This window comes from Ursus americanus, chromosome 25 (genome assembly GCF_024610735.1).
Source record: "Ursus americanus isolate L20-20 chromosome 25, mUrsAme1.1.p, whole genome shotgun sequence".
NCBI classification, from domain to species: domain Eukaryota; kingdom Metazoa; phylum Chordata; class Mammalia; order Carnivora; family Ursidae; genus Ursus; species Ursus americanus.
The window spans coordinates 6,555,846-6,583,585 of NC_142151.1; the positions used below are offsets into that span (position 1 = coordinate 6,555,846).

Sequence of the window (27,740 nt, forward strand, 5' to 3'; positions counted from 1 at the left end):
GCCTTTGTCTCTCCATATGATGCTAAGAAGCAGGACCAGGGACACGGGAAAGGAGAACCAGACCTGTCTTGCGTGTGGAATGGCTAAGGAGGAATAGATGAAGCAACCGCAGGGAATCCTGGGGCATAGGTCTCAAAGATCTCACCAAGAACCTGTCATCAGCAGGAAAAGAACGAGCACATCGTCCTTCTGTAGTGATTTTCACTCCATGAAACTCTTTCCAGGACATCTTCTCATGTGAATCTACACACAGACTGCATAGCAGGCAGGGCAGGGTTATTGGTGGCATTTAAGGGATGAAGAAACTGAGGCACAGAACAGTTAAGTGACCCAGGTCCCCAGTGTTCTTCTCCATTTTAGCCCCGTGTGTGTTTCCTTGCCAGCCCCCCAGGACGTGTAATATGGCTGTGGTGACTTAGCAGATGGTCTAGTTTCCACTGAAATGAAAGCTCCCAATAGACAGGAACCCACCATCTCCAGTTTACTGATCTTCACAAGTACCAGCATGTTTATTTAAAGCTAGTACGTTTTAAGCAAATATTTGTTTAATAAATGAACTAGTAGCTTCCTTGCTTCCAATCTTTTATCCTTGTAAGGAAGTCTTCTCTTAAAATAGGATCTCATCACACCACTTCCCTTGTAAAAACCTGCAGCGGAGCAACCACTGTCTACAAGATAATTTTGAGCTCCTGAGCTTGACATTCAAGCTCTGGTTCCAACTTATATTCCCCTCCACACCCATCCATGCCACCCACACTCTAAAGCACCCTAACTACTTGCCTCTAGCAGCTACCATTTACTGAACCCTGACGTAGGTCAAGCACTGTACAAAGTACTATATGTACATGATTCTATTTAATTTTGACAAGGACTGTATGAGATAGGCACGGTTATTGTCCCCATTGCCATAAAGGAGGAAACTGAGGCTTCAACAACTCACCTAAGATCATGCTCTTGAATGACACATCCAACATTTGAACCTCCCACCCATCTGCTACCCAACTCCATACTCTAACCCCACACTAAGCTGAACTTAGCTTGTGTTTTATATCTTGGCAGGGGCCTGTGCTCAGGCTCTTCTTAGCCTAGAATATTCCTTCCTTTTCTCCATGTGCCTTTCATTTTTGTAGCCCCAGCCCCAGTGGCCCTTCCTCCATGAGTCTTCCCATCCCGTCCACTCCAGTGAGTCACTTCTGCCTCTGAGACTTCAGGTGGATTCTGACTTAGAGCAGCATTAACTGGGCAGTTGACTGTCCTCCACTCAGGACCGTGAGCTCTTTCTAGGCAAAACTATGATCCATTCATTTCTAAAATTAGCATCCAAGTCCCAACTCACAACTGGCATTCAGGGGATCTTTCCTCAACATCTAAGGGATGAAATCTAGGGATGAAATAATCATTATTAAGCAAACAACCACAAGGGGGCAGTACCAAAGGGTCTAATAATGGTTGTCCTGACTTCCTTCCGGGAGACAGGTGTTTTGTGTAAGGACCCCTAGGGAAAACGGAGCCAAAGTATAAAATAATTGAAATGTGCTTAGCCAAAAAAGTAAACAACAATTTGAAGTGTGGGAGGAAAATCAGAAATTTAGAAAAAGAACACATTTTTGAAAAGTTTTAACTTTTCAAGTTTTTCAACAATTTGGAAAACATGAAGAAGTGGCTTTTTTCTGCTAAATATTTTTTGTTCTTCTTTATAAAATAATTACATCTTTAGTTTCCCAAAGTTTTATTAACAAGTCAAGAAACAAAACACATTCTATAAAGGGAAACATATATTTAGATCTGTAAAGAGGGCAAAAACATAATTAGTGTTATTTCCTATTATTCTCTTCCAAATTTTGCTATCTCTCTCTCTCCACCCTCCTAATTGTTGTCTATGGGTTTAAAATATTTTTAATCAAGAGTTATAGGTTACTTACTTTTAAATTTATTTGTAATTGTTGTTTTTCTGGTTGTTCCCAATTAAAAATGAATAAAAGACCATAAAAACTTTGAGATATGTTATTTTCCTGTTGGAGATTAGAGTGAACCCACAGCTCACCCTGGAGAAGGACGAGGCAGAGTTGGATGAAGAAGAATGGAGAAGGGCCAAAGAATATCGGAGGGCCATAGGATCAAGAATTCATGGGATTCATCCATATCAAGGGTCAGAAAATAAGGTTTTTGAGAAGTGGTTTTTGAGGAGGAGACTTTTTAGAGGACTCTTTAAGAGGGCCTGTAGTGCCTTAGCCAGTTGGTGAGATCCCACAGAAGGCTGGATATGTATCCCCAAAGTTGAGGGACATGATGGATACTGTATGACTCTGCCTGGAAAATCTCCAAGGCAGGAGAAAGGAGGGTTCCGTGCTGCTCCTGTAGTAAGGGTGAAGGGCAGGTTGCTTCTGCTCTGGAGTTTATAAGGGTTGGGATTGTCTCTGTATTTCCCAACGACTGGGTGTGCGTCACATATGGGAGAGGGGTTGACTCAGAGCTTGTTCCATACAGCTTCCTGGAGAGGTAAAGGGTTATGGCAGAAAGAAGCTGCAGGTGGACTGTTGGCCTTCTAAGGGGATGGAAAGGGAGTAGACAAATTCCCCACTCCTCCCTCCAAAAGATGAACTCCCTGGGTTGTGAATGTTATAGGCAAGAATTCTCCAGAGATGGACAGTCCCTGAAAAATCTAAAGCAGTCCCTAATGAGAGAAAGAGATAGGCATTGAGAGAGAATGAGATTGAGAAAGAGGTTGAGAGAGAGAGAAAGAAAGGGGGTTTTAGGCATTTACCAGGTCCAGAGAACACAAAGCCAATTTATAATAGGGCCACTCAGGTGAGAATGTTGCTGGTCACCTTACTGTTCCTCCTTCTGGCCTCCCTTCTGCACCCCAAAACGGTCATTAACAACGGCTAGCAAGTTTCTGAGGAGGTGCCCAAGGAAGTGAAAAGAAACTGGCCATGACCATACCTTCTTGCATACCTGCAGCAGCCCCAGCTGGGGTTGGGGGAAGAAGTCTTTCCTTTGAATGAAGACCAAAGTGCAGATTATTCTGGTGTTATAATTTCTGAATTGTGGCTCTGTTTTGCAACTTAAATGAAAAAAGAAAACTTGAAAAAAAAGTTGCTTTTGCAACTCAAAATGCCCATGGCTTTGTATTAGCCCCGAGCGGTCAGAAAAGCCTTGCAAGTACGTGAGTTTTCCTCCAAGGATGTTAGCTCCATGGATCAAACTTAAAGGGCCAGGGAGAGATAGAAGTAAAATTGTTTGCAGCAACATCTCATCATGTGCAGGTACCACATACTACATTTGTTTTACATATGAAATACTGAAGGGGAATACAACAAAATCTTAACAGCAGTGGTCTTCGGGGAATGAGATTATGAGTGATGAAAGTAATTTTTTAATTTCCTGAGTTTTCTGCATTTTTTACTATGAACATGGTTTTATTGTATAAAATTTCCTTGAGGAAATGAAAATCAACTGTGATCTTTGAAAAAAATGAAGAAATTAAGACTACATATGTAAAAACAATTAATGGCTGAAGTTCTGAAGAAAAGCCCTGCTTGGCTGTCATGGGGCTAGGGCCTGGATGTAGAGCCCCGGTCCAGGTGCGAGAGGATGCAGGACGATGGTAAGAAAGAAGAGTAAGGGCACGTTGAGTTCCTTCCCCTTGATCCTAGTGACCTGCCCCTCATGCCACTCTGCTGATCCAGAAATGTGAACCTGACACCCAAGTGTAAGGTTTCTCAGTGTCCATCTGCCCACCGTACTCTCTGGACAAGTCGTGAAAATCCACTGCTCTGATCACATTCTCCTTTTCTTCCTCCTTTTTCTTCCTCTTCTTCTAAAGATTTTATTTATTTGACTGAGGGAGAGAGAGAGATCACATGTCCAGGAGGAGGGGACACATGGAGAAGGAGAGAATCTCAAGCAGACTCCATGCAGAGCATGGAGCCTGACACAGGGCTCAATCCCATGACCCTGAGACCATGACCTGAGCCAAAATCAAGAGTCGGACACTTAACCGACTGAGCCACCCAGGTGCCCCCCGATCACATTCTTACAAGGACCTCCTGGAGATTGGGTCTGGGTGTAAGGGTTGAAAATGGCATCCAAAGCTTCTCTTCCAGCCTTTCCTTCCTAACATGGGTCTTTGATGAGGGTTAGTTTAAGAATATCAGGACAAATGAGAGGTGTGCTATACTTTAGAGCAGGTATCTCAATCTCAGCACTATTGATATTAGGGACTGGATCATTCTTTCTGTTAGGAGGATGTCCTGTACATTGCCCAATGGTAAGCAGCATCCCTGGCCACTACTCATGAAATGTCAGTAGTTCTACACACTCTGCACACCCGGGTGTGACAATCAAAAATGTCTCCTGATATTGTCAAGTGTCCCCTACAAGTTCCCCCCTACAGGTCAAAATCATCCCCAGTTGTGAACCATTACCTTAGAGGTAACTCCTCAAAAGAATAGAGCCCCCACATGAGGGCTACTTGTGATTAGAGCAGACCCCCTGGGAGTCTGTTAAATGGACTGACTGACAATTTCCTTCCTGGAATGTTGTTAGAATGACATCATGTCTGAGGCCAGACTTCTCCAGAGGGCAGTGGGGCACTGTTATGGACTGAATGTACCTCCAAAATTCCCATGTTGGAGTCCTAAATCCCTAATGTGAGAGTATTTGGAGATAGAGCCTTTTAGGGAGGTGATTCAAGTTAAATGAGGGCAGATCAGAATCTGATAGGAGTGATGTCCTTATAAAGAGAGGGAGAGACACCAGAGAGCTCTCTCTCTCCATGTCCACACTCAGAGGAAAGGTAACGTGAGGACACAAAAAGAAGGTGGCTGTCTATAGGCTAGAAGGAGAGGCCTCAGCAGAACTGACCCGGCTGATCCTTGACCTTGGACTTCCAGACTCCAGAATGGTGAGAAGGAATGTATCTGTTGTTTAATCCTCCAGTCTGTGATATCTTGTGAAGGTAGCCTGAACTGACTGAGATGGGCACTCTGTGCACCTCTCCAAGAGGGAGAACAGCCCTGTGGTCCCTTGGAACTGCAAGTAGCCTTGTCTCATGGAGACATATACTGGCTTGTTAGATGGAGAGTGGCCCCCAAAACCAGATAGGAGGGCTTTAGTGTTCCTTATAGAAATAAGTAATGATTAATCACTGATATTTATAATAAACACTACAACTGGCCAGTCAAGTGACTCTTCAGCTTTTCAAAGGGCCACCATGAATAGACTCCCTTCTCCGCTTCAGGGCAACCTTAGAAGGAATGTCCACGGAGTGGAATATTTTGGTTGGCTGATTTTTTTAAAAACGGAACTTTAAACTCTCTCAGAGGAGTGCCCAAAGTTTTATGTTGAAATCTTTAAAAAATACGCATTTATTTCCTACTAAATACATTTGTCAACTGAGGATTTTGCAGATCTAGAAGTTTTTACTCTGAGCATGATTTCTTGTTGTAGGAGACTTTAGGAGAATATGGCATAGAAGTTTTGACTGGGTGTGGAAGATTCCAGAGTACTCCTGGGACATTGTTTTCACAACAAAAGTTCAATACCAGGTATTAGCTTTTCTAGGCACTTTTGGCACTTTCTCTTAAAACCTGAGGAAAGGAGAGGAAGCAGCCATCCTGGTCAAGCATTATTTGTAAAATGAGGTTGCAACGTCCCTTTGCCTATGTTCAGAACCATTGCCCTGGACCTCAAGCCCTTGATGATGGACACAGATACCAGCAGAGGAACTTCTCAACTCAGAATGGCCTGGCTTGAGCCCCATCTCACCCCTCCCTCACTCCGTATACCTGACCCACCTGGCCCTGGTTCAGGTCCTCCAAGGTGTCTTGTTCTTCCTTTGGGCTCCCACCTGTACCTTCAAACACCGGCTGTGCCCTCCCTTCCCCTCACTTGCCCCAAATCTGGCTGGTACCCCTCAAAGCTCACCTTTCTCTGGAATGGATGCCCTTACTCACCCAGATGAGCTCAGGATCCTGTTCTGTGCCCCCATACCTAGACTTTGTACACCTGGACTTTGTCCCTCCATCATATTTGCTGTGATTATTTAATGTCTGTCTTCCTTGCCAGTATATAAGCCCACATATAATTTGCCACAGTGATATTCCAAGGCACATAGTAGGATTTTAGAAATATTAGTTGTGTGGGTAAATATAAGAATGAGGCACAGGGGCCACAGGACCAGGCAGCTCTTCCAAAAGTACATAGATTTATTCAGAACCCAGCATTGCTCAACTGAAGGCACGCTTTAGTCTCTCCCAGAGACTGCATGAGGAATAGAAGAGGGGTATGAGAGGGAGTGACGTGATGAGGAGCATGGTTGGGAGATTACACGTGTGATGATGGGGGTGTGCAGGAAGGGGTGTGTGGAACATGAGAGAATAAGCTTGGCAATCATGGGTTCTTATCTGGCTTTGTGATCCTGGGTGAGAAACTTAAGCTCCCTGGTCTTTCTCTTTTAATTTATGAAAAGATTTTTTTTTATATTTATACAGTTTCTCTTAGCTCAAATAGTCTACAATTCCAGTCATTCTACTAGACTAGGGCTTCTCAATGTCAGAATCACCTGGGGTGTACGTTACAAAGGTAAACTCCTAAGCCCCACCCAGGCGTCTGGATCAGTATCTCTGCAAGTGTGGCTAGGGAATCTACATTTTAACATAATCTTGGGTAATTTTTTTTTAATGCAAGTTTGTGAGAGAGTGAGAACTGAGTCTACCTCATTCACTCACATATCCCAAAACTCCACCGAATGCAGCACAGAGATGAGGTGTTCAATAAATATTTCTTGATGGGTGAATAAGTGAATAAATAAATGGTATAGTCACAGAAATGTGGATATCTTGCTTTAACCAAGGTGGAAGAGGAAGAGGGCTGCTGCCTCACTATGGTCTATGGTAGCTTCCTTCCTCTTTGGAGCTGAATTCTCCGTTTATAAAATATGGCAGTTGGACTAAGTGACTCACATGATTTCTCCCTGCCTTCGTAATCCACAGCACCATGAATCTATAATATGGAGAGCACCATAAATCAATGCTTTTTGTTTTCCTTTGCCTTCCTCCTTGACAGATGAGAAAGAATCAAGGTGAAAACCAACCACAAGCCAGAGATTCATTGTGAGGTTTAATAGGAGAGGTGGAGTCAAACAGTTTAGAGGAACGTATAAAAAGACCTTTTACTTTCCGCTGGAACATGATATGGTTTGTGCATAGCACATACATATTAAAACATAGAAGCATCACATTGTACAAGCACATGACTGAACAAATTCTGACTTTTTCTACTCGACCCAAACTTGAGGACAGCTCTGCAGTGGGACCCAGCCTGAGGTACTTATTGATTTATAGAAAGGGGAAACCGCATGAGGACACAGCTGTCTTGAGTGCTGGAATTTCAGTAGTTCAATGAGGTATACAAACATGGTTCTGTGTTGGCTCTTGGCATGATGGACTAGATTAAGGATCTGTTTTGGGTGTAATCACTCCCTCCTCCCATTCTGGGAAGAGGAAATATCAACTCAGGTGTAAGCACAGTATGGAGTATTTCTCTCTACTTCTGGCCTTGTCCTAAACATTCTGGGAGGTAGCAGAATGAGTGGCCGTTCCCGGCCGGGTGGAGGGGTGGGGGGCAGATTCGAGAGACCCACTTCCTAGACACAAAAGTGGCAAGCAGCAGAGAGTCCCTCTTCAGTAAAATCTGACCCAGAGCCTTTGGGGACAGAAAGTTATAGGAATTTTCTAGCTTCTGTCCACGTGAAAAGCAGCAGAAGGGGATAGACAGGAGAGAGAATATCCCTGTGTCTTAGGGGCCAGCGACTGCTTTTGGTAGATATGTTTGCACCAGTGGCTGTGGCACATAAATGGTAAGGGCAGTGGACCTGCAATGCTGGGAGGAAGGACAACTACAGCTGGTGGACTTTTATACATCTTTCTCTCTTAGGATTCTACAGAATGATAACTTGGAGGCTCCAACGTCTAGGACAAGAAAGGGGTCCAGCGCCATCATGAGAAGAATTCCAAGCTTCCCAGCACAAGACTAGATCAGGAGAGAATTTCGGGCCTGGGTTACTGGCCTGGGAAAATTCTATATGTATAAAAAGGAGAGAGGTTTATAGCCTGGATCAGAAGACAGGAGAAAATATTCTCTTTCCTCAGCCATAGAATGGCCCTGGCCAGGGGCTTGGACATGTTGTGCTACATGGCCGCAGAGGGGGAAGGCTGTGAAGGATAATGGTAGGGTATTAATTACAAAATTGCATGCTGCCTTCCAAAGGAGGTTCAAAATGCACGGCAAGTAGGAAGGGAAGGGGTGTTAGAAGTCAGCAAATGATGGAGCGAACACAATCAATAGCTTCAATGGGACAATTGGGGCTTTCTGGTTTCCTCTGAGGTCCACCCATTGTCCTGAGGAGAGTGCAGATTCTACAGAGGGCCTGGAGCTCCCCTATGGTTTCTGAGCTCACCTCTCCCCAGCTGAGAAGCTCATCTCCAAGGATGTGCTCATATATTGCTCTCATTTTTATTGTTTGTTTTTGAAGAAGGAATAAGGCAGCGTCTGGGTTCTTGGAGCCCCAAGTTGGCATGGAGCTGCCAGAGAAGGTTCAGGATAGGAGAGAAGCCAATGACAACAAAACTCTATAAACCAGGGTCATAGCTCAGGATCTGGGGAGAGAGGACCCAAGTTGTTCATAATACATGGCAGCGGGAAGGTGAGGATTGTTTTTTCCCCTGTCTATACAATGTCTGCTGCAGCCTTTTAGATCCAGCAGGGCTGACAGCTCAGTTTGGAACTCAGTAGACATGGTGATCAGATAGGAGACAACTCTGCACACCTGTGCACAGACACAGTAGCTGGGGAGAAGGGACTTGAGCAGCCTTTGCTGAACTTCCTCTGTTCCTGCCCCTTAACCCACTTCTGTGGATGGAGAGTGACTTGTTATAAGCCTAAGCCACTTACAGGTCAAAGAGAAAGCTCTTGGGAGAGAACTCCTCTGGATAGGAGGCATTTTAAAGAGTCAATGATGCATCACCACATCCAGGAATATATTCAGAATGTTCAGCAACTGGTACAGCATAGGCCCTGGTACCAGTTAGAACAGATGCCTTGCCGCTAGGAACCAATTCCAGTCATAGGCAATGGGTGTGCTGGTGCCTCTGTGTAGTGACTGCATAGCAAGCCTGCCTGGTCCTAGGCACGTCATAGCTTCTTCTTCTCACTCTCAGCATGAGATACGGAAATGGACATTTGGGGGAACTCCTTGTCAGTGTTTGAGCATTTTTATGAGCCTCCAGAGAGATGCAGGCAAGGGCTAGCAGTCTGAGGCCTTGAGACTCTCTTTAGAAATGTGTCCCCTCTCATGCCATTGGTTCAGAGATTTAGGAAGAAAGGAACTAATGCTTTGGGACCTAAAACTTTTCTCCCCACCAGATCACTGTCCATCCATCCTCCCAGCCTTTCTGCACCCCTGGCACATTCCATTGGGAATGGATATATGCCTCAGGTTCTGAGTGCACCAGTTTCTGATGCACCCTGTCAAAGAGACCAGTAAATTACTCTGGACAAGATAATCAGCTTTGACCTCTGCCTCCAAGCATACCTGTACTTTAAATATCCCAAATGGTCAAGATGGACCAATTATCTCCCCCTTCCACTTCACTCAAGACCCCAGCTCCTTCCAATTTCTTTTAAGGCTTGGTCATGTCCACTCTTGATCCTGAGCTCTTACTGTCTGTTCAATCTTTGCTCACCTTGGTGTGGCCTTTTCCTTCTCATCCAGCACATGTCCTCCCTGATGTGTGTCAGACAGAGAGGTGGCCAGTATGATGCCTCCATTGGATGGCCAACCTCCATGTCCAGTTCATAGTCGCTCAGCTCAGATCTATCTATAGATGGCCGCATCTGCAAATAGAGAGGTATGTCGAAGATGAAGGTATTTGTAGCAGATGAGGGGTTGTCTTGCAGGCAGGGGCCCCTGAGAGTAGCAGAGGGTGTCAGGTCATTTTGTAACTTGATGGTTCACGTATGCTGAAAATATTTGCACTCTGATATGGCTCTCTCTGGTTTCAGATTTAGGAACATTCCAATGGTTCAGGAATCTGAAGGCTCCAGGCAGACAACATTTATAGTCACTTGGGGGAACCTCTGCTTTAAATACTCTCAAAGGACAGGACGCAAGAAGGCATTGTACAGCAAGGAGCTGTTTCAGCTTGGCTGCTCGATTTCACAGGATTATCACTCTTCTCTTACTGTAGGGGGGCCAGAGGGGGCAAACTCTGGAGGTCATGGTGCCCATTCTACTGCATCCAGGCACCAGTGTGTAAGCAAGATGAGGACGACCAAGAAGGAAGTGAGAGTATCAGATGAGGACTTGGGTGAGTTTCCCGGACGTAGCTGGAGAGGAATTATCATCTGCAGTCCAAAGCCTCTCTACTTCCTTCATGCCCTATTTTGCACCCCCACACCCCTCGCCAAAGAGGTTGCCATTATTAGGATCCTTGTCATCTGAGGTTAAAATAAGACCCAGTTCAAAGTGAGGAAAAGTTATGGGCAGGGAGCCTGGCCCCGGCTTGTTCTTGGAGTCACACACAGCACTGAATCCTCGGGGCAGAATGGCAATCCATAGAACATCCAGTCCCTTCCGCCACTTCCAGCAGGCCTTCCCCAACTGCCCAAGACACAGCTCTACCCCATTGCTTCAAGAAGAGGATCCCTTCTCCTCCAGCTCCCCTAACAGGGCAGCCCAGTTTCCCCAGAGTCCTCAGAGGCAGGAAGCTTGGAGCCTGCCCACTTTTTTTCTGTTTTGCAGTTAACCCTAATCCCTCCCACCCTGCCCTCTGTGCTTAGAGGACAGCTGCTCCCTACTGCCTGTGCAACCCATGCATGCACTCAAGTGGCCTCTGAATGGAAGGGTGATTGGAAAGAGGCAGAATGGGAGTACACATCAATCCTGCTGGTTTGACAAGTGTCATTCTTGCAGGCAGATTCCTGCTGCAGTGATACCGGGAGAAAGGAACCTGACGCTCTGCAATGCCTTCGCTCAGACCACCTACACAAAGATGTATAGTTATACACCAACACACATACTGCCACCCTGGCCTTTCCCTGTGCACATAGTCATATGCCACATGTACCTTCTTTCCTCAGTTGAGGTCAGAGCATGTATCCATTGCCATTCTAGGATATTGGTTGCAACCCCTCTCTTAGGTTGGTTACATACCATAGGGTCCGGTGTGCCTTCTCCTCAATCACAGGAGAAGGCTGACTCAGGAGTCATGGGGGGTAAGGGGATTGTTCATTTGTGCAAAATTCCAATACAAAAGATGTTGCTTTCAGTCTGCAAGCCTCCTTTCAGGGTCCTTATATCCTGGGAAGGAAGTGAGTGACAGTCATGATTGGGGACACCTTGCTGCCTCGCTTTACCCGTCCGTATTTGCTCAGTGCGATGTAGGTCCCTCGGTACAGGTCTGACTCATAGGCATTGTAATTGTTGGGCAGGAGGGTTTCTCTGAACTTGCATTCCTCTTGGAAGCTGGGCTGCCAAAGAAATGGACAAACAACAGAGGCTCAATTATAAATGAGGTGTAGCAGGCCCCCTACTGGGTGCACCTCCCCTCCCCTCTGTAAGACAACCAGTAGGGAATCTGAGCCATCCTAGGTGAACCGAGTCATGGAAGGTCAGAAAGGAAGAGACTTCTGAGCTCTTTTGGACCCTTCTCACGTTGCCTCCTTTAGGATGAGGAAATCAAGGTCTGTGTCACATGGTGTGGGTCTCCTGACTTTCAGTTTAGGGTGCTCTCCACTAAGCACCTGGCTGATAATTTATTCCATTCAGAAAAGGATACAATAGGCTGTTTTCTCAAGTCCACTGCGAGAGGTGGTCTAGAGGAGCAGGACTGGGAGCCTGGGCTCCACTTAGTGGCTTCTCTGCTTCATAGTTGTGTGACCTTGGGCAGGCTCCTCCGTCTCAGCCTTTGTTCCCTTCCTGCAAGCTGTATGTTGTGGGTGCAAGTGGGGAGCTGTTAGCAGAGGGTTGGAGGCAGATGACTCCCCAAGTCCTTTCCAACGTTGTCTGTTGATTATGTTAACTCTTTCTTCTTTCTACTGGTGTCCTTCCACTCTGTCTTTCCCAGTTTATGCCCTAGGTTTGCTACCCCTTAAAGATGTTCATTCTTGTTTCTGACTTTAAGCCCAGAAGATGCCTGGTGCCTCCTAGACATTCGTAGCTCTCCAGGGAAGTTTGGGAACAGAGATGGCGAGGAGCAGCCATTTTTATGGGGAAGAGAACCTGGTTCCCTCTGTGGCAGGTGGTGCCATGGAGTCTGGAGCCAGTGATAAATCAGCCCCTTCAGTGCTAATTTGGTAGAGAAGTGCGTGTGGACCATCTGTTCAGAAAATGAATGCTGAACTTCCTGTCACACATCAAGTTCATTCCCGCTATATCACCCACGTCCTCCTTTATTCCTAGAAAAGAGGGCCTTTCCTCCCCAGGCCTTCGGGGCCACCACTGAGGGCGGCTGGGGAGGTTTCTGTGCTTTGGATAGGAAGTGGCTCTGTGAGGTCTAGAGGAAGAGAGAGCAAGGTGAGAGCCAGGAGATCTGGGATCCAGTCTCAAAAGAAAGATAGAATGAAACAAAAAGAGAGAGATGGGATGTAATTTCTGACTCCTTCCTGCTGACTGAGGCCATCGGCTATAAAAAGCCCACTCAATGGCTGGCGGGCTGTGCCAGAGGTGTCGTCTGACCTTCTCTGAAGGAATCATACTATGAGCACCCCGGGCTGGCCGGAGGCGGGGGATGGACCAGAGCCTCTTCCTGTTATGAACGGAGGGTCATGAGCTTGTTCACTAGGCTCCCAGACTCCCAACGTTCTTTGGGTGCACCTCTCAGACAGCATGCACAAGAGTGTGTGATCCCCAGGGACAGCTTCTTCTTTCCCAATAGACTCCAAGTTGCCCGAGACAAGGATTGTGTCTTGTCAGGTACGTGATGCTGAATGGATGATGATTTAACAGGGGTAACAGGGAGAGAGATGGATCCTCCCCTCCCCCCTATTCCCCCTACTCCATGACCGGCTCCTTCAATGCAGCATGAGAGTGAGCAAAGGGGCAGTGCAAGTGTAAGGAGGGAACAGCCCACTCTCCCCCTGCCCTTTGTCCCTTCCTCCTTTCCCCACGCTGCCCCCCCACCCCCATTTATTGTTTATAAAGCACTTTCGCAAGTGTTAATTTACCTGAGACGAATGTGAAATCTTTAGTCAGCCACACCAGCTGGCTTCCTAGTACCACACTAGGGAGCTTGCCTTTTCACAAGTTACTCTTGTTATCAATGTTAAGTCTTTGTGGAAGGACTCTCCCAAAGGTAGGGTGCATAAACTAATCAAAGTGGGTACAGAGCATATGTATGCACTAGCTTTGAGATTACACCAATGATGATTCACCTCTTACTTAGCTATGCGAACTTGGGCAAGTGATTTAACCTTCCCTCATTTGATTTAACCTCCGTTCTCTCATCTGTGAAGTGGGGGGCAGTAAGAATAATTATGTCATAGTATTGGAGTGAGCATGAATTGAAATAACATACAGAAAGTCGTTGGTATAACGCCTGTCACACAGTAAAGTAAAAAATACTATTTTTACTATAATTCTTCTCTATCATGAACTACTTTACATTAAAAGCCCTGAAAGACTTTGTCTTACTCTGGATTGCCATTCCTGCAAAACCTGCTATGGGTTATTGGACATTTTCACTTTTAAGCTCTGCAGTTATTGACCGAGTGACTCGGAGACCATGAGCTTGTATGAGAAGGGCACAGAACTAGGATACACAGAGGCTGACGCTCTGGCACTACTCTCTGGGGCCTCTCCTGACCGTGGTTTCTTTACCTGCGCATGGGGTGTAGAGTCAGCCATGGAAACTAAGATTGTTGATGAGCTAAGCTCTGGAGCAACAACACTAGGAGAAAATACACTCAGGACTGACTGTAAATTTAATTGGGAAATAAAACTACGCTGATTAAAAGTCTGGTGCAGGGGTGCCTGGGTGGCTCAGTTGGTTAAGTGTTGGACTGTTCGACTCAGGTCATGATCTCAGGGTCCTGGGATCGAGCCCTATGTGGGGCTCTGCGCTGAGCATGGAGCCCGCTTGGGATTCTCTCTCTCTCTTTCTCCCTCTGCCACCTTCCCCCCCACCCTGGCCTGTGTGCACATGTACACCATGTGTTCTCTCTCTCTCTAAAAAAAAAAAAACAAAAAAAAAAAAGAAAGAAAGAAGGTCTGGTGCAGATCGATGAACAAAATACAGAGTTCAGAAGTAGATCCAAATATATGTCAATATAAAATAAAAATGGGTGTTATACGCAAACAATGAATCATGGAACACTACATCAAAAACTAAGGATATACTGTATGGTGACTAACATAATAAAAAATTTTTTAAAAAATAAAATAAAATAAAAATGGATCTGAAATTGATATAAAATAAAAGTAAGATTTCAAATCACTAGAGAAAATCCGGTGTTGGAACAACTGGATAATATCCAATAATAATGGTAAATAATAATAGTAATAAAGTTTGATTTCTTATTTCATTCCTTACATTACAATAAATTCTGCAAGTAGCAAAGATTTAAATGTGAAAAAGCGAGGCTTGAAAGTCCAGAAACAAAAATTGTTTAAATAATCTTGAGTTGGGAAGATCTTTTTGAGCGGGACACAAAAAACTAGATGCCATAAAAAAAGCAAAACCAATAAATTTGACTTCTGCCTGGAAAAAAATTGCCTTAAAACAAAAATGTAAATAGCAAGCTCAGTTAAAAAATAGTTGCAATGTTGGGGCACCTGGGTGGCTCAGTCAGTTGAGGTCCAGCTCTAGCTCAGGTCTTGATCTCAGGGTCATGAGTTCAACCCCATGCTGGGCTCCACGCTGGGTGTGGAACCTACTTAAAAAATAAAATAATAATAATAATAAAAAAATAAAATAATAAATAGTTGCAATGTCTATGTGTCAGAGAGTACATTTTGTTACTATATTCAGAACCCTTAACTGCAAAATGGACAGTGTTTATGAACACACCATTCACAGAAAAGGAAATACAATTAACATCTGAACATGAGAAATACACCTAATAAGAGAAATCTAGGTCATAATGGTGAGATAACATTTTTAATTGTTTGATTAAAAGAAGTCAGATGTTTGATTTTATATATATATATATATATATATATATATATATATATATATATATATATATATATAAAAGAAGTCAGGTGTTTGTTTGTTTTGTTTTTTTTTTGAGAGAGAGAGAGAGAGACCGTGTGAGCAGGGAGGGGAGGGACAGAGGGAGAGGGAGAGAGAGTATCAAGCAGACTCCACGCTCAGCTTGAAGCCTAACTTGGCGCTCCATCTCACTACCCCGAGACCATGACCCAAGCTGAAATCAAGAGCCCCAGTGCTTAACCAACTGAGCTGCCCAGGCACCCCTTGATAATATTCTTTCATTGGTGAGGGCATGAAGACTAGGAATTCTCATTTAACGTCTGTGGGTGTGTATATTGTTATAACCTCTATACAGAGCAATTTGACAATATCTACTAGAATAAAAAGGACCAGTTATCCCACTTCTAGGAATTTATCTTACTGGCACACTCCCACACATGTACAAGAGTTACTCACTGCAACATTACCTATAATAGTAAAAGACCAAAACCAGCCACGTGTCTATTAGGAAGGATGCAGTTAATTCAGTTCCTGGCAGATTCACACAATTGAATACTATAAGCCATGAAAAAATACAGAACTTCCATGCGCACAGACTTGAAATGGTCTCAAAGACATATTGTTAACCCCCCCTACTTCTTATGTTCCATAAATGAGTGAAACCATATGATAATTATCTTTCTCTGCTTGACTTATTTCACTTAGCATTATCTCCTCCAGTCCTGTCCATGTTGCAGCAAATGTTGAGAAATCGTTCTTTTTGATGGCTGAGTAATATTCCATTGTATATATGGACCACATCTTCTTAATCCAATCATCTGTTGAAGGGCATCTCGGCTCCTACCACGATTTAGATATTGTGGACAATGCTGCTATGAACATTGGGGAGCATATGGCCCTTCTCTCCACTACGTCTGTATCTTTGGGGTAAATACCCAGTAGTGCAATTGCTGGATCATATGGTAGCTCAATTTTTAACTTTTTAAGGGACATCCACAACAGAAGGGGCATGAACCATGAGAGCCTATGGACTCTGGGAAACAAACTGAGGGCTTCAGAGGGGAGGGGGGTGGAGGAATGGGATAGGCTGGTGATGGGTATTAAGGAGGGCACGTATTGCATGGTGCACTGGGTGTTACACGCAAGTAATGAATCATGGAACTTTACATCAAAAACTAGGGATGTACTGTATGGTGACTAACATAATATAATAAAAAATATTATTAAAAAAAAGACATATTGTTAAGTGAAGAGGCTCTTATTTGTGTGACTTTATAAGATAACAGTGAGGGCACACTCACAGGGACACAGGTTCTTCCTGGAGGGACGCACAAGGATGGTACAGTGTCTTTCTCTGGGGTGGTGGATACTAGTTGTTTCAAGATGATGGTGAGAAGGGGACTAAATTTCCATGGCATATTCTTTTGCACCTTTTTCCACCCCCCTCCCCTCATACCATGTTCATGTATTACCTAGTCATGTAAGTAGATTATTTAAAGCAGGGAAGGAATTCAGGATACAACATGGGCTAGGAAATGGAGTAAGGAAACATTTGTATCAGAAACTGGTGGTCCCCCCTTGTCCTGTCCAGCCCCTGCCACCCACTGCTTTCCTCTCTGTTCTAATTTATACATCCCTGAAGAGTAACCTGCCCGTCAGTTTCCAGGAGGATTCATTTCTGATCTGGAAGGTGCTTACAGGAGATGTTTCGAGTGTGGTTTGCAAACTCAAGAGAGGAAATCAAACTGTGGGGCCAGCATGAGGGAGGGGGGCGGAGAGGGAAGGGAAGGGAGATGAACTGAGTGATTCAGGCAATCAGGCAAGAAACTCTGAGGGCATTGCCCATATCCTCCATTCTAGAATGTATCCAGTTTAAGAATCCAGCCTTTCCTAGCAACCTGGGCTCCTGAAACGTTGTTTAAATGTGCACGACTGTGGTTGTACGCACTGTGCTTTGCTCTCCGTCGTCATCCTATTTTGTATATTCAAATTCCCTCTCCTTTAAAAAAATGTTTTCCTACTTTCTTTTCTTTCCATTTGGTTCTTTTTTCTCTAGCCTTGCTCAGATGCCCAGGCTTCCTCCAGAACTGTGTACAGATTTAAAGTGAAACAAGACAAGTGAATGAAGTTTGCTTTCAGAGCCCTCTATCTCTCTTGCCTGTCCCTTTCTGTACCCCTCTGCCCCGTCCTTGGGGTTCAGGTGGCAGGAGGCCAAAACCATTTCCCTGAACTCTTTGAAGCAGCCGATGCTTCAGGCCAATGGGATTTTCCCACTGTCCAGACTGATGCCCAACGTGGTGTCCAGACCCAGCCCCTTAATCCATGTCTCCCACATCCCGAGCCCGGTTCTCATGGCCTGGGAGGGCTGGCTGCTTGGCTCTGGTGAGAAAAGTACTTGTGCCAAGTGAACGCCGTGTTAATAAAAGCAGCTACCATATATTATTACTTGAACAAATGAAAATAATTCCACCAGATCACATTTCCTGGGCCTGTTGGGCCTCAGGCCCCAGCGTGACAACGTCTTAAATTCCATGTAGGTCTAATCAGACTTATGTGGAACCAAACTCCAAAGCGATCAGCTCTTACCATGGAGAAGGGCATTTTGCAGAGGGCTGTTTCAGCATGTCACCTCTGGCGGAAATGCCCGTTTTAGTGGGGCAGGTGGATGAGACATCCATCCTCTTGTCTTCAGGCAGAGCTAAGTCACCCAGACTGCTGGGGGTGGATGCTTGTCTTTAAAATTCTTCCTCCCAGGGCTGCCCTTGGCCACCTGCCCCTATTTACTCCTGGTTGTGAATATGCACGGGAAGGGTGGGTATTTAAGGAGGTGGGGAGTCACGAAAAGAAAAAAAAAAAGGCTCTTTTTCTTAAGACCCTTCCTTCTGCAGCCCTGGACTGCTTCTTCTTCTGTCCTTAGCTGAAATGGAGAAATAACGTCTCTCAGCTCTGAGGAGGTCTGTCTATGGCAACTCCCTTTCCTAACACACAACTGCGTTGTCGATTTAGAAGTGTTTGCAAAGGTTTTCAGCAGGCATATCATTCTTCTCATTCCTGTGGAGCTCTTTGTAGCAGGCACGGCTCTCAGGTCCCACCCCCAGTCCTTCCCCTTGGAGCTGACAAGTCCCCTCAGGAATCTGTTCTCTGAGCTTTGCTGCTGAGCTAGGGCATGGCTTGGTCCTCCCTTCTCCCAAAGTAATGCCGGAAGGAACAATCAAAGGCCTTGATGGATGAAACAAATACTGTGTTTTGCATGCTGTCATACTACTATTGATGAAAAGGATGTAGACACAGTTGTAATTAGTAAAACTAAAATCGCTGCAAAGCATAACCAAATTCCTACTAGCTTGTTGTCAGCATACATTTTTCTTGGCCAAAGGATTCTCATAGAACATCGTCAGTTGGAGATCCTTGATTTTTTTTTTCAATTTTACTGTTAAAAGGATGAAGGGGATTGGAATTCACTGATTTCTGCCTCTGGCTACACCCAGAGAGCAGAGGTCCAGGCCCAGAGAAGGTCAGTGACCTTGCCCCACATGAAAGAGCAGTGGAGGGTAGGTGCGGCAGGAGCTAGAACTCGGGTCCCAGTCCCACAGTCCATGCGCTTCCGCCGTGGGCTTTCTGGGCATTACCTGCAGAGCCCAGAGGCAGGTCTGCACACAGCTGTGACTGTGTGAACTTAAAGACCCTGTGTCCCATCTGTAAAAGGAGGATACAGATCACACGCACCTCCCGGGGGTGCTGGGGGATAATGCTTGGAAAGCACTCCGCAAGATGCCTGACAAACAGTAGGTGCTCAATATGGGGTAGCAGAGGCACCCTGCCATGAGGCTCTGCGCCCCTCTTTCCTAGAGGTGAGACATGTAGGAGGCTACTTCTCCTGGGTGGCTTTTCTGGGCTCTTATTCTCTGCCCATGAGCTGTCCCCTGTCCCCAACCCCAGCATGGGTCCCCTCCCCCCCATGAGAAATCTCATTTAGCTGCAGGCCATAGCAGCTGAGCCCAGGGAGATGAGGCAGCTCTAGGGGCTTAAGGGAAATAGTGTGAATGAAATCATCACCCAGCGGGAGTCTTCCTGGCTCCGGAGATCAGTTGGCAATTGTTTTTTTAGACTGTGATAACAGGCCCCCAAGGGGCAGCAGGAGGGGGTCAAGGGGCTAGAGGTGGTTCAGCAGCATCTGGTGGACAGCCACACAAAGCTTCAGTTGCCCAAGCTTGGGGCACACTTCAGCCAGACACCCTCGTCCAGCCCTGCTCTCTGTCCCCAGGCCCTGGGCTCCAGGGAGCACAAGCTCCCACCTCAGACAAGGCGCTCCTGGACGTAATGCTCCAGGGGAATGGGAGGGGGAGGGCGCAGTGTGCACAATGTCTTTCCTCAGGACAGCTCCCCCTTTCCCTGGATGTGTTCATTGAGTGACTCCTCCAGCTTATGGACCTACTTGACCCTCTTTGAAGTCATGGGCCCTGGGGGCGGGGCACGGATGTCTCCTACAGCAGGAGTCAGCCCACACTTCAAGGGGGGCTCCTTCCCTTTCCCTACTCAATGCTTTACCCCTTTGCAGTGCTTTCTAAATGTTTTCTTTCTTTCTTTTCTTTTCTAATTTTTTTTTTCAATGCAGGGCTTAAACTCACAGCCCTGAGATCAAGACCTGAGCTGAGATCAAGATTTAGACACTAAACTGAGCCCCCCGCTACCCCCCCCTGCAGTGCTTTCTCTGATTGTGATTAAAGCTCTGAGTTTGGAATCTCATTTAGGTTCTCTTACCAGGGCCACATATTTCAAGTGGCAAGTGGACAAATGTTCCTGTATTTATACTCTTTCCCTGCCTCAGAGTTGAACATCTTTCCGGGTAAGAAGAAAGAAATACTATGTAAGGGTTTCTGTCGTCTGGGCTTCCTTCCCAAAGATCTACCTGCCTAGTGGTCCCTTGCAGACAGTGCCACAGCCAACAACCCCCATTCCTGGCTCTCCAATCAGTGGGATCCCAGGAACTGCACTGTGCAGGCTGGCAAGAAGGGACTTTTTGGAATGACTCACTCCAAAGGAAGGGGCCCTGCTACACCCAAACCTATGTTGGTCCCAGGTGGCCTCCCCTGTTCTCCACCACCTTTGCACAGACTGGTGTCTGAGAAAAAGGATGTCTTGGAATTCCAAACCTCATGCTGGGTTTCAACTGCCCAACCCTCCAAAGGCCATGTAGCCTGGTAGTCCCCAAGCCTGCCTGTGCCTCAGAAACCCCAGAGAAGCTTCAAAAACAGCAAACAAACTGATCTGCAGGCCGCCATCCCAGCCCTGCTGAACTGAGCATCCCTGATGGGGTCCCTGAAGTCTGTACTTGGAACAAGTTACCGGGATGCCGCAGGTGCAGAAGGTCCTCCTACATGCTTCACTTCTAGGAAAGAGGGGTGCAGAGCTTCACAACAGGGTGCCTCGCCCACCTTAGATAATATAATAGCCACCCTGTATTGAGCACCTACTGTTTGTCGGGCACCCTGAGGAGTGCGTTCCAACCGTTATCCCCCAGCACCCCCGGGAGGTGCGTGCGATCTTCATCCTCCCTTTACAGATGGGACGCGGGGTTTCCAAGTTCTCTTGTCCAGTCAGGGCTGTGTGTGGACCTGCCTCCAGGCTCTGCAGGTAATGCGCGTAACACCTGCAGCAGAAGTGCGCTTGGTGTACAGACTGGGGCCCGAGTTCTGGTTCCTGGCACCACCTACCCTCCAGCTATTCCTCTTACTTCAGACACGCACTTTTAATCCGTGCCTTGTCTCCATGCAAACCAACCCAGGCTCAGTGTCGGCACTAAAGATTACGGGGAAGAGGCCACCTGAGCACCCTCTCTGGGTAGGTAGCAGACCTCCTCTGTAGGGATAGCCTCCCCAGAACCCGGCACCAATCCCAGATCTCTCTGCTCACTTCTTGATGCTCGGTCTGTCTCCAAGGAGAGGTAGAACAGCACTCCACGCCCTTCCCATAAATAACTCTGGTATTCCTTGAAAATTGCTCAGAGGTCTACCTTTTTAGCCTTCTTATTTCTGTCAAAAGAACGCCCAGTTTCTTCAACTTCATGGCGATGTTTTCCCAGCCCGTATTTTGGAATAAGCTGAATCATAGGAGAGCCCCAATATGGAGAGGGTCAAAGAGAGCAGAGATTTTGGTAAATATGCTTAGAAGTTAGCTAGTTCACCAAAGGGCTCGCATTCGCCCACCCAGGGGTGATCTGAGAGGGGGAGGGGGCTAGAGGTGGGGTGTCAGCCAAGAGGGTAGAATAGGAGGGTGCTTCTCCAGCCTATGGGATCAGGGGTCAGAGGACTTAAAACCTTAAAGTAAACTTTCAACACCCTGCTGAAGGTGTGCTGCACTCTAGGCAGGGGTACCTCTCAGGGTGAGGGCAGGGGCTCGGGGAACAGCACCCCAAGCTGAAAGGCAGGTTTGATGCTCTGGGCCTCTCCAGTTCATGGGATCACACCCGACCATAAGCCTGGGTGACGGCTTTATGCCAGGGTGCAGGTCTCCTTCAGAACCAGTAGCCTCCTGAGCTATGATCCGATTTAATTGCAAAGGACGGAAGGGTCAGGAAAAACATGGTCCTGAGCAGAAGCGAATTAACTGTGAAGCGAGTGAAGCGTGAGCTTCAGGCCTGTTACTGTCCCGGGCCCTTCCTTCTTGTTCTAGACAGATATGCACTTCTCTACTCAAGCTTTTATAGTATTTTCTTCAACCGTGTAAGCGGCAACTCCACAACCTGGAGCCCTCCCACCCCCAGCCCAATGGACTCACCGTTGCATATAATCTCCCTTTACTGTTCATGGCAACGAAGAGGGCACTTTTCACTCCAAAGAGACTCACCACACCCCGCTCCACTGTGGAAATCTCCAGCAGGCCTGACAAAGAAAGGGGGTCACATTACCCAAGGTTTGTGCAGAGCAGAGTGGGACGTCGGTCTAGAGGTGATGCCACAAGGACATCTAAGCCCGTGCCCTGTTCCTAGAAAGCCAGACCCTTATCACCTCTATCCCTGATCTCACTTTGGACTCGGCAAGTCCTGCCACTATACTGTCAAAGATCCAGTTCCACAAGGGGTTTCTGACATCAGAGCCAAGGCTTACAGCATGTCTACAACAGATTAGCTTTCACTGACTTAATCACATGAGGTTCTTGCCTGGGGTAGAAAAATGAATGCTGACTAGTTTTTTAATAAAGTAGATACTCCACATGTTTCAACAAATCTTAACCCATCTGAACTTGCAAACACTGCAGCCACACAGTGGCTGATGGCTTGCCTGAATCCTGCAACCCCTGTCCCTCCTTGGACGGGGAGTCTATCTATGCAGCAACCCATCAGCTTGTAGGACAAGGAGCCTGGGGACAGAGAGGGCAGGTTGGAATAAAAATGATGTGGTTCAGCAGGAAATTTTGCAAATTGCCTTTCCTTCTCAAAGAGGGAAGCTATGTAAAAATCAGCTTGGGTCTTATCTGGTCCCAGTACCTTCACTTACTCTCACCACCCTTGCCTTACGGCTTCCAAGCTGATGGTTCTAGTGGTATTATACGGCCACGGATATGCCTGTAATGCTGAAGTAATTAGTGCCACCGGGGCTCTGTGGGGTGATGGCAAAGGACACCAGAATGCTTGGACCTCAGCATATTAAGCCTGCAAATCAGTACAGTCCAAGGGAGTCTGGGGGAGGTGGCTATGCTTGGGAATAACACTCCTCTCTCCTTATAATAGGACCCCATGCACCTGAGCAAGTCCCCACTGTCTTTTAGCCCTGCTTGAGCCCAAGCCCCCAGCTTCCCAACTGGCTGCAGCTGGCACTCACTGTAGGGGTTCTCCTCGTGGGTCCCGCTGATCCGGCCGTCGGGGGGCACCTGGAGGTGAAAGCCGATGCCCACGTTGCAGTAGAGCCTCCTCTGCCGCTTGATCCCCACCAAATAGCCACTCTCCCAATTCACCCCAGCAATCTCTCCAGCTAGTCCGGCTCGAGACCTTGATAGCAGGGTGCCCCAGCCCCTGGAGTCCAGCAGCGTGCTGTTGGCCCGGGTGCCTGCAGGCGAGGGCACCACCATGCCCACTAGGACGCCTAGGAAGACGAGAGCCTGCAGCGTGCCCTGAAGACGTCCTGCTCCCGGGGACATAGTGATGAACAGCCTCTGTCCCAGGGCCATCCACCTTGCCTCTCAGGCACGTGGTCAGAATTAATGGCCCTAAAAATACCGCCCTTCTTGTTTTTCTCCCCTCAGCATGGCGGCAGGGGCTTATTTTTGGAAGGCAGATGAAGGCTGCTGACATGAAACCAAAGCCTGCTTTGGGCACTCGGGTTGGGAGCAGAGGGACCCAGGCTGAGCCGCCGCTGGTAGGGACCATGGCTTGGGGACGGTGTCTAGCTTGCCGGCTTGCTCCGTCCCGAGTTGATTATATTTGATTTGACCTATCTTTATAGTTCAGCAGCCTGGCCCTCCCCTCCACCCATCATCACCCTGACGTCAACTGGCCCAGCTCACTTATCCAGGGCTGTAACATTAACCTGCTCCTGGGCCTGGCTGCCTCCCCAGACCCCCATCACCCTCCCCACGCCCCAGGGATTCTGGGAGCCACTGTCATTCCAGCTATGAGGCAGGAATGAAGTGAGCAGAGAGCATCTCTGAGGGAGGGAGGATTTGGCTGGGGGCCCAGGGGAAGAGGGAGGCAAGAGGCCACCCAGAACCCAAACTGGGCAAAAGTTCTTGGCCTGGCAGTGCTGCTAGCTTCCTTATTTAGAGGGCAAAGGGTAAAGACAGTGATAGGGAAAGCTTGGTGGCAGGTGATGACCATGGCCTTTGAGCTACCCTAGAGACCGTTTCATGGAAAGGGCTCATGGTAGCTCATGGCAAGGTAAGCTTGGGGGACACTGAAAGACTGAGCCCTTTTAACAGGAGAGAACAGAGTTTGATGGTGGGGGGTGGGGAGGTGGTCCAAGGAGCTTTAGGATTGTCGAGGAAGAGAGGGCTAGGATCAGACTTCTGCTTGCTTTTCTGGCCATGGCATTCACCCAGCCAATGTGGTGGAAGTTGGGCTGGCCCTTCACATAGCCCACTGGACATTTTCCTACTTGGGCTCACCCTTGGCATCTGACTGACAGTATTCCCATTTTATAGATAAAGAAGGTAAGGTATAGAAAACTTAAGTGACTGGCCTGAGTTACCATACCTAACAAGTGGCCTGAATCCAAACCCTGCACTTTTAACCACCCTCCCATCCCCACATGATTGCCTATAGTAGAGGTTAGGTAACTGCTGCTCCACAGAGTCTATCGAGCTCATTCGATGTTAAGAGTACATCAATGATTCACCTCCCCACACAGGCTGGAGGTTACAGGCAGCCTGGGGAAAGCTCCTAGGACAAGTCTCACTGCTTAGGGACTCCCCTGAGACACCATTCCCATCCCTCTGCTTCCAAGGCTCCTGCTCTGGTCTGGGTCAAGCCTTTGATCTGTACTTCTACCTACTTTCTGACTTTCTGCCCTATTCATTTGAATTGATGCCTTGCTTAGAATTTTTGTAAGGCCATACATTTCAGTTTTGCCTTCAATATGTTCTCTCAGATCCCCTGAAGCCCTGACATCTTCTGCCATTATCCTCCGCCGGTAAAATGAATGGGGAGGGAGACATGTACTTCTGTTTAGGATCCCCTCACCATCAGCCCCCTCCACCCCCCACCCCCCGCTTCTGGACCATCTTGTCCCTCCTTGGCACCTCCACTACCTTATGTCCAGCCTTACCAACACCAGCACCCTGGTTTCCCAAAACAAAGAATGACTGGCACCTGTGGGCACCGATTGAGTCTACTGTGTAGGCCTTTGTTGGAAAACCATACAAAAAAAATCTCTGCAAAGTAGGAGAATCATGAATAATCTAAAGACAAAAAAATGACCTTCACTTGATTTCATATATTTAAGTTTTCATGTACTCAAGAGCAGTAGAGACGCCCTCTTAATGATGCTCAGTTTGGAATATTGTATCAATTATGCTTGCTGCACTGACATAGGGAAGAGGCATCCCAGAAGCATGCTGGATGGTAAAAAGTCAGTCTGAAATGAGCACTTGCCTTGGATACTTAGAGAGGCTCTCATCGTCCGCACTGTGTGATTCTTCTTGGGACCCATCCACTTTGGGACTGCCTCAGAGGAGAGATTGAACTATAACAAGGTCCATACAAAACATTGGTAAAAACGGTAGATCTGTTTAGATTCACCTCATCCCAGATTCTTTTGTGTACAGAGATTGTAGGTGGTGTCTTATAAGGCAATGGGCTTTTGAATTTGAATCCCGATTCCACTATTTATGAGCTGTGTGACCTTGCAGAAATTTTGAAACTCTCTGAGCCTCATTATTTTCATCTGCAAAATGAGATCATTACTCCATAAGACTATGATAGAGATTAGCGATAATACATGCAAACGGCCCTGTGCAAAGCACAATATAGCTCTCTCCCGGTCCTTTATCTAAAACACTTTGAAAATCCCTCACCCGATTAGGGGAGGACAAGCCCAAAGTGAGAAGGGCCCTCTCTCCTCTCAAGGGGTGGGAGAGAGGTACGCGGGCTTCCAGATCTTAATTCCTGGCCACCAGAGCATATGCTGTGATGACTGTTAACATATGCTGAAGCAGGCAGTCTAGATTCCTAAAATATTCTGAAAACTAGTAATAGCCTTCATATCGTCCCTGTTAAATATAAAACTTAAGTAATTCATTCTATTAAAAAGCCCGAGTCTTATTTTTATCGGGTGATGTGATGAGGCCCTGTTCTAAATGCGCCTCCTGGGCCTGTCTCTATAGCAACGCCACTGTGCTCATATATCCATATATTTCTCCTGAAGGCTAATTAAGTTGACAACTGCTAGGGCTTCTTGGTTTACCAGATTTGCACTTGACCCTTCTCTTGGGGCTTAGGGACCCCTATGGATGTGAAGTGATAGAGAAAAGAGTAACAGGTGGAGGAGGCCTCTCTGTGGACCCCTCTTTCAAATAGTTGCCCAGCAGCCTTTGGGGTTGTCAATCACTCTCTCTGAATGAGCCAAGAGTTAGTGGAGGTGAGCGGGAAACAATGTTAATGTCTGTCTCCTTCCATGACAGGGTCTTTGTGTCTGAGTGGGGTATCACCCAGTATAGATCGGTAAAATTTGGCACATCACGTACACTGTGGAACCACTTCTGTAATACCAAGCAGGTGGCTTTCTAGGACTCGTTTATTACATAATAAAGCTCAAGGACTTTAGCGTGACCGTAAAGGAAAGGACATAAACTCAGGTCAACTGTGAAAAGCTGCGTTCATTTGTATTTTTCACATTGGTTTTGAAAAAATAACATTTGCTTTTTTCTACAGATAATTTGGAAAATACAGAAAATGGTAAGATAGAAAATAAAATAACTATTTGTATTTAGTGTCTTTATGTCTTCTGGCTCAGGCTTTCTTTGAGGTCCTTTGGCACAGGGGCCTGGCCACCTCCCTTTGCCTCCCCCTCCCTCTTGCTCAGACAGGCACCTGTGTGCCTACACCCGGTGTTTCAGGGTTGCATTTCCTTGACAGATTTGTTGGGTATGATGTGGGCATGTGCAGATGGGAGGGATTAAGAAGAACCCCTGCCCTTGAGCTGAGCAAAAGAGGTACTTAGGGCTCAACTACAAGTGGGAGGATTCAAGAGAGAAAGTTTGACCAGAACAGAGGTCTTCAGCTTCTGCTGGGAGAAGTCAGGTGCTGTCTCGTTAGCTGGTCCATGGAGGAATCCTTACTCTGTTCTTTCCTAGTGGAGCTCAACTTTCCCACGTCTCACCCATGTAAGTGGGTCTCTATTAGCAGTCATGATTCAAATTTCCTGAGTTTTTGCCTCTACCAGCTCATGCGGAGGGACTTCACCCCACTGTAAATTGTCCCCAAGTTATTTGTGGAGTTCCCAGAGCATGTCTCACACACGTTTGTGAGTACGTGACTGCTCCTGCCTGGGATCACTGCAGGGCATCTGTGTGGACCATCCTGTCCATCAGCCTTCCGCCTCCCCCCGGCAGCCATGCATATGACATTTCTCACCATGGCTCATGACCCGAAGCCCTCAAGGATTGAAAGCTGCTTTATGTTCTGTTTCAAAGAAGGAATGCGTATCTTAGTCCCCTTCCTCATAGTTACACTTGTTAAGGGAATGTCTGACCGGTACTACTTGTCCCCATTTGGATTTTATTTTCAGATTCTCTGCCTGTAGCGTATTCAGTCTTTGTTTATGGGACAAGCTCATCCGATTCAGTTCCCTTTTCCTTCAGGATGGAGGCTCCTCGGCCTTCAAGCGAATAGACTTCTGCTGGGGCCAGCGCACTGGTTGTCCACATGTGTCAGAATCCTGACCTAAGTTCACACGGAAGACTGCTCCACTCCCTGCAGCCCCTCCTTGGGGAGGGAGGGTGGCCTGGTTGTTCAAGGATTTGCAGAGTCTGCTGGGAGGAGGCCATGTCCTCCCGCCCTCACCCCAGAAATCATCTTTTGGATCTGTTCTTCAATCT

The 27,740-nt window shown here is 46.9% G+C and overlaps 1 protein-coding gene across 4 annotated transcripts in view; it reads right to left on the reverse strand.

Annotated features, from left to right (window-relative positions):
- The window catches only part of FGF6 (fibroblast growth factor 6), a 35,226-nt gene extending 11,620 nt beyond the window's left edge, over positions 1 to 23,606 (reverse strand). For 2 of the 4 annotated variants that reach the window (XM_087855554.1, XM_087855555.1), the window contains exons 1-3: positions 23,033 to 23,606; positions 21,990 to 22,093; positions 9,747 to 9,897 (exon numbers count right to left, since the gene is read on the reverse strand). In XM_087855554.1, the coding sequence (XP_087711680.1) occupies positions 9,747 to 9,897; positions 21,990 to 22,093; positions 23,033 to 23,378 (601 nt within the window). In that variant the 5' untranslated portion in view covers positions 23,379 to 23,606. Of the gene's footprint in view, positions 1 to 6,920; positions 11,533 to 21,989; positions 22,094 to 23,032 lie in introns of those variants that run through there. The other 2 variants (XM_045781190.2, XM_045781189.2) reach the window with 2 other exon arrangements.
- Between the last annotated feature and the right edge of the window lie 4,134 nt (positions 23,607 to 27,740).